General features: G+C 29.1%; 2 protein-coding genes across 2 annotated transcripts in view; both read left to right on the plus strand.

Annotated features, from left to right (window-relative positions):
• Positions 1-7,768, plus strand: part of LOC117182260 (mannosyl-oligosaccharide 1,2-alpha-mannosidase IA-like) — a 519,756-nt gene that overhangs the window by 481,484 nt on the left and 30,504 nt on the right. The gene's annotated exons all lie outside the window — the stretch shown is intronic.
• The window catches only part of LOC117182259, a 13,536-nt gene that overhangs the window by 5,037 nt on the left and 731 nt on the right, over positions 1-7,768 (plus strand). The window contains exon 3 of the mRNA XM_033375368.1: positions 4,973-5,311. Coding sequence (XP_033231259.1) covers positions 4,973-5,311 — 339 coding nt within the window. The remainder of the gene's footprint in view (positions 1-4,972; positions 5,312-7,768) is intronic.

Here is a 7,768-nt window from a genome sequence, read left to right on the forward strand (position 1 = left end):
GAATCAAGAATATATTTCCTAATTTAAGCAAGCAGAGCAACATAAAAATATCTACTATAAAGTCATCTGAGCTTCGGGTACAGAATGAATAGAAAACAAAATAAACAGAATGTATTCAGCTCACATAAGCTAAAACGATTTTCTTTCTTGTGAGAAAGAAGTTTCTAGGCAGCCATGTAGCGTTCAAATTTTGAAGCTCGACATTCTTTCCTTAGACCACGTCAGTAACATAGATATTATATGAATACAGGTTCAATTCGCAGCAGTATAAATGATGTAGTTTGTATCACAGAACAAGTAAATTATCCGTGTTTTTAGAATCATGTAATTCATAAATTTGTATTCACAATTGAGTAGTTGGATGCAAGAACAGCTTGCTTGTATTTTTAGAAGTCACTTGTGCTTCTTTTATTTTGCACATAATTTCGTGGAGAACAAATGAAGAGCAAGTGACTTCTGAAAATACAAGTAAGCGGTTCTTGCACTCAACCGCTCAAGTAATCAATATTTTCGATTAAGTGAATAGTTTTTTCCGATGACTTCATGCAATTTTGGATTAATGTGAGTAATACAAAAAAATGGCATACAGGCATTACAGGCGTTTGAAACTACCCCTGCAGGCATTGGGGTTGCAAATTTAACCCCCCCTCACTTGGGGAGGGTTGGTAATCCTGGTCTATAAGTTTGTGGATTAACTATTGTTGGGTAGGCGAACATATTCCCAGAATTTAGAGACAATCGAAAAACATGACTTTTTGAGTTGGGGCAGTTGAGGAATAATGCCCCATAAGAGAAAAATTAACAAAAATATATTTCGTACTTGAGACCATAATAAAGTTGATGTGTTTAGCCAAAAAAATTATAAAAAAATTAATGTGGGTAGCTACCCTTAAATACTTTTTATTTCGTTTCTATGATAATATATAATGTCATACACAAGCACAATGGGAAAAAAGTTTTGTAACGAAGGAAGTAATATAGTGTACACCCGAAATAAATAACAAAATTACGTGGGGATAAACGAACCCCTAGTTATGTATAGAATTTCAAAAATAAGTCTGAGCTCGAGCAAAAAAGTCCGAGGAAAATACGTGTTGCACACAAAAAAGAGGATGAAGCTATTTGTGTATTTTTAAGAAAAAAGAGCATCGAAGAGGGTAACTAGCCCTAAATTTTTTCACATTATTAACTTTTATAATTAAATCTTGTGCGCATTATTTTCAAAGTTTGTTTAATTTTAAGGGATGCGATCTGTTGTAAATGAATCACCTTGTTTTTTTCGCAGGATAAATTTGATCAAAGAATGTGCAATGATGAAATATCTGGCAACGAATATTAATTCTTTCTTGTCGTTCCTGTTGGTATAATTTTAATATTTATCAAATTATATATTCTCATCTTTATTTGATATTTTTACAGATAGGTCATTATTCGTTGTCGGCTATTCTATTATTGTACACTTTGTGATAAATTGTATTTTGTGACAAACCAAGGTGATTTTGAATATAAATATCGATATCATTCAATATTATTCAATATTATTCCAAATCATTATATTTTAAACACTTTTTTAAACGAATATCATTATTGTTCAAAGCTCGAAGAATACATCTTCGATATAGTGTCTAGAATTCAAATAATATACATTTGACCTGAACTTATTAATTTTCTCTATAAACTTTGTATGCTTTTTAATTATTGTAATGAATTTTTGTATAAAAATAGTTTAGGTTTAGTCACCCTCTTTAATGCTCTTTTTTTCTTAAAAATATATAAAGACCTTCATCCTCTTTTTTGTGGCCAACACGTATTTTCTTTGAATTTTTTTTCTCGATTTTAGACCTATTTTGAAATTTTATACATCATTGAGGGGTATTTTTACACCCGCGCAATTTTTTAAATTCATGTTGGATGGACTCTATTTTACTTCCTTCGTTATAAAACTAATTTTCCACTTTTTGTGTGCATAGAAAGTATATATTATCATAGACACAAAATATAAAGTCTTAGGGGTGGCTACCCCCAATAATTTAAAAAATTCTTTTTTTGACGAAACACTTTAACTTTATTTTTCTCTCAAGTGCAAAATATATTTTTCTAAACATTTTTTCTGTGAATTTAAACATTTTTTGGACAACTTTAAATATACGTAGGGTTTGTTTATTCCCTTCACATGGGAAGTAAATATTATCATAGATACAAAACAAAAATTTTTAGGGGTGGTCCCTCCCATTAATTAAAAAAAAAATTTGGTGACACACTTCAACTTTATTTTTGTCTCGAGTGCAGAATATATGTTTTAACATTTTTTGCTGTGAACTTAAACATTTTTTTGTACAACTTTAAATATATGTAGGGGTTGTTTGTCCCCTTCATTTTTTCTTTGTTAACAAAATTACTGCATGCAACTTTCATTACGAGCAAACTTTGCTAGTAAGTTTGTTTCGAAATCAATTTTCTTTTTATATACAAAACTATACAATTGACACTGGAGACCCCTATCTTTGAGGGGATGTTTTACCCCCTTCAAGTGTTTTTCCGCAGATCAAAAAAATCGTGTCGCTTAGTTTTTCGATTACGACAGCATAGTTCCGGGAGAATTAATTCGGCGAGAGACATCTGGAGTACCTTCCTTTTAGCATAGCAACGCGAGATAGTAAAAAAGTCTGAAAAAAATATTATAGTTTTTCATTTGTTTTAAGGTGGTTTAGAAAATATAAATTTACCTTAAAGCCTACAGATCTTTGAGAAACTTAATACGTAACTATACTTAATTAAGTAGAAAATTTAGAATATGAAGACGCTTATAAATACTGCGATCTAAAAAAGATCTGTTTCATAAAGTTTCATTCAAGCATTCCAAAATCAAAGAATAATTATTCGAGCGCGAAGCGCGAGAGTCAACAGACGCATGCCGCAGTAAAAAATGTATGTATTATTATGCCGAAAGATTATAAGAGATTTGGGTCAATTTGGGACAATTTTTGTTCATACAATTTTTTATAACAATTTCATTATTTATACAGAAAAAATTTATAAAATCATTTTTAGCATGACTGAGCAAAAGCAAGACTTTTTCGCGTCTTGCACTTTTTTCTTAAGACGAATTGTTTGCAATGTGAAGCGTTATAAACAAATTATTTTGTTAACCAAATTGCCATATTTGAACAGTGTTATCTCAAAATCAGAAAAGTTTTAAACTTAGATTGTCTATGTGCAGGGTAGATTTATAATATTGCTTCAAATTGTTGCAAGACCTTCATCTAGCATTGATAACATAATTTGTTGTTCATAATTTCTTTTGCTAAATTGTTTATAAAAATTGATATAAATGATTACCCTTAACAACCAGAATTAAATTAAATTTTTTTTAAATCCCTGACAAATGATTGAACTTTTCAGTCTCGTGATATTTTCTTATAGGACGAGCTATTATTTATTAACGTCCTTATAAAAAATGTACTTTTTATAAATATGCGCTCTCCTAAAAGCTAAAATTTTCAAGTTATTACGGATTACCTCTTTTATATCCTTAATTTTGCCGTAAACAATATAATTATTTTGGGTAAAATTTTCGATACCTGCGCCTTATTGCTTATAAATATTTTTGTTAACAAAAACGCACAATTAATAACATCGATTTTTTCCTAATTATTTTAATAATTTATGGCACAAAATAAAGCTTCTCTTTCGAGTGATATTTTTTTATACGATGAACCATTATTTATTCACGGCCTTACAAACAATGTACTTTTTACTAATATACGCTCCCTTAAAAGAAACAATTTTCAAGTTATTCTCTATTACCTTTTTTATATCGTTAATTTTACCGTTAAAAATATAATTATCTTGGGTAGCATTTTTTATATATTTCCCTTAGTATTTATAGTTATTGTTATTGAACAAAACTGTTTAATTAAGAAAATCGATACAATCTCATTGTTCAAGAAAATATCACGAAAGTAAAAAGTTTTATTTTGGGTTATAGATTATTTAAAAAAAAAAGTTAATTCATTTTCTTAATTCAGCGTTTTTGTTAATGACAATAGTTATAAAAAATAAGCGGATGGTATCGAAAATGCTAACTGAGATAATTATGTTGTTCACGGTAAAATGAAAGATATAAAAAAAGGTAATAGCTAATAAGTTGAAAACTTTGACTTTTAAGGGCGAGCATATTTATAAAGAAATACATTGTTTATAAGGCCGTGAATAAATAGTGGCTTATCGTATGAGAAAATATTACGAAAGTGAATAGATGTGTCAAAGATTATTAAAAAAATTTAAGTTAATTCTGTCTAATGAGGGTTATTATTTATATCAATTTTTATAAACAATTTAGCTAACGAAATTATGAACAAAAAATTATGTACTCATGTTAGATAAAGGCTTTGCAACCATTTAAATTGATATGATGAGAGTGGTTGATCTGGATTATTGTTAATTAATAAATAAAGAATCTCAACGATTTCCTTTTAAAAAGAGAAACTTTTTAACAACAATTCAAGAGGACAAGGTTTAATTTGTTCGGAAGATTTCTTTTTCCTCGCAAGAGATCTATCCTCGATATAGACAGTGTATAAGCTTTACATTTTTCTAAGCAATAGATTCTGAGGAAATACTGTCCAAATATAGAAATTTTGTAAAAAAATAATTTTTTTATAACGCTGTGTATTGTGAACGGTTCGTCGTATGAAAAAAGTGCACGACGCAAAAAAGTTTTATTTTTGCACAACAATGCAAAAAATTATTTTATAAGATTTGTGTCTGAATAAATAATAAAATTGTTTTAAAACATTGCTTATAGAAAAAGTGACCCACACTTCGAACATACCTCAAATATTCGTAATCAGGGGTTTTTTCTTGACCTTTTGAAGAAAGGTAATCTCGGCGACCTATTAGTGCATACGGAAGTGTTAGTCGCTAATGTAATATTTTAAAACAAAAATAACATTTATTTTCTTTTGTGCAGAAGGAAGTTCATCAACTTTCAGAAGGGGATCACAGCCATTACGGTCGTATGAACAAGGTCATCTATTAATCCCTTATAGAGGCGGTACGGTTGTGGCGATTCGCAAGAAATTCGGTCCTAATTTTCTTCCGGATAGATGTACCATTCTAGAAAACTCGTATGAGTATACACCTCGTGGTATTCCGACTCTCGAAAATAAAGGAGATGAAAGATTTGCAACTTATCCTCTTTATGAAAAAGGCATAAAATATTGTGTGGTATATGTGACTGAAGCTGGAGAAGTTTTGGGAGCCAAGGCTCCACCAACTGATCAGGAGGCGTCAGTTGCCGAATTTCGAGGTAAATGAATGTATATATATATACCTGATATTCCCAACGTTCAAATGAACGAAATATTTTTCTCCATTTCTATTTCGCCCATAAATATTGTTGCAACTGTAATTTAAGATATTCATTATAATTCTGCATCAATAATAATTTATTTCCAATATAAATAAAGAAATTTTAGCACTTTTTCTGGTTTACAAAATCACATGTAAAAAATTTCGTTTATTTCAACGTTCAGAACTTCAAAAAGATAATGAATATGACATAACATTTTCGGTGAACCACCCACTGGGTAGCGATAATTCCTGTAGTAAAAGTTCAGCGAAGATTCAAATTGGATAAATCCATTTTTCACACGAATTAATAAAAAACAAAATATTTTAATTATAAAAAATAAAAGTCAGGTCATTCAGTTTAGAATTTAAAACATTTTATAGTTGAGGCACTGGTCAGTTTTTTTGTGCACTCCTGAATTTTAAAAATACAAGTTTTTCGTCTGTTCAAAGAACATTTGTCACGATCTGCCTGAAAGGTGGTTTGGATTTTTTTTTCTGGCATTCTACATTTTCCTGTTGGATATTTTGCGCTGACTTCCTACAAACATTTTGAGCTCAAGATTAAAATCTCGCCACGGTCTGCTTTCGAGATAAGGTCCCTTTTTTCCAATTTTTGCGAGTTTTTCTGGGAAAAGCCTGATGAAAATATTCTAAACTGCTTTTCTTTTTTACATTTTCTCAGAATAACTTAATTCAGTCCGAAAACTCAATACACACTTTGAGCCCTATTCCAGTTAAGACCCTTTTTGTAAAAAAATCTGAATTATACTGCAAAAGGATAACAAAAGTCTTTCAAATTTGACTTTTTAAAAATATTTCCTACAATTTTTCAATTCTAAGCTGCGAATATGAGTCGCTTATCGGGTTCTCTTTAAATAAGTCCCTTTTTCCTTACTGATGCAAGTTTACTACAAATATTTTATAAAATTGTGTCAAATTCAGTCTTTTTTCTTCAAATTTATATAATTGTATGATTTAAGTTCAAAATTTAAATCTTTCGTTTCGCCTACTTGAATGAGGCCCTTTTTGGTAATTTTTGCGAATTTCACTAGAAAAATATAAAACAATTTCACATTTGATTTTTTAAATACTTTTTACAATTGTTTTTTATAAGCTTAAGATTTAAACAACTTAAGAAAAAAATATATTTTAATTAGTGATTAAATAATGTTTACTTACTAATCACGATTCTTCAATACTTTATAAATGTAATCCATCATATAAGCAAACAGTTATTCTCAGAAAATGTAAAAAACAAAGAAAGTTTGCAACAATTTTATTAGGGTTTTCCAAGTGAAACTCGCAAAAATTTGCAGAAAAAGGCCCTCACCTAGAAAAAGGGCTCAAAGAGCATGTTTAATTTTAGTACTAAAATTAGTTATTCTGAAAAAATATAAAAATAGAAAAGCAGCTTGTAACACCGTCATTAAGCTTTTCCAAGTAAAACTCGCAAAAATGGCAGAAAAAGGGACTTAGTGGAAAAGGGCTCAAAGGCCGTGCTTAATTTTGGGACTGAAATAAGTTCTTTTGAGAAAATGTAAAAAAGAAAGGGAGTTGATCACACTTTCAATAGGCTTTTGCCAGTAAAACTCGCAAAAATTGCAGATAAAGGGCCCTACATAAAAAAGGGCTCAAAGGGTGTATTGGTTTTTATGATTGAAATAAGTTATTCTGAGTAAATTTAAAAAAGAAAAGCAATTTAGAACTTTCCTCAGTAAAACTAGCAAAAATGGCAGCAAAAGGGCCTTATCTGGAAAAGCGCTTGAAGGGCGTGTTTAATTTCGGGACTGCAATAAGTTATTTTCAGAAAATGTGAAAAAAAGCAGTTTGGAACACTTTCATTAGGCTTCTCCCCGCAAAACTCGCAAATATGGTAGAAAAAGGGTCTTAGCTGGAAAAGGGACGAACGAAAGATTTTAATTTGTAGCTTAAAATGTTGAATTTACCCTTTTTTTAAATTTGTATTTTGGTTTAATTAAAATTTTTTTGTTGAGAATTCATTTTCTTGGTTGTAAACACAACTATTTGTTTGAAAGATGATTTGATTTATTAAAAATTAATTTTTTTGTGTTAGATTTATCTTGTTAATTGAAAATTTAACTATTTTATAAACACTCGTTATTTTTTAGCTGAAAATTATTAACTGAAAATTTAAATATTACATTTTTATTTAAAAAAGGATTTTCTTTTATTAAAAACTTAATTTTTTCGTTTAAGAACCAATTTTTAAAATTTCAAATTACATTATATTCTTAACTGAAAATTCAACTATTCCAATTTCGGTTAAAAATAAATACTTTTTTGTACTTAAACATTAGTTTCTATAGTTGCAAATTCGTTTTTTCTTTTGCTTGAAAAGTAATTTTTTGTAATTTAAAATGCAGCTATTTTATTTTTTGTATTTAAATTATTT

The sequence above is a fragment of the Belonocnema kinseyi genome, chromosome 10 (assembly GCF_010883055.1).
Source record: "Belonocnema kinseyi isolate 2016_QV_RU_SX_M_011 chromosome 10, B_treatae_v1, whole genome shotgun sequence".
In the NCBI taxonomy this organism is placed as follows: Eukaryota; Metazoa; Arthropoda; class Insecta; order Hymenoptera; family Cynipidae; genus Belonocnema; species Belonocnema kinseyi.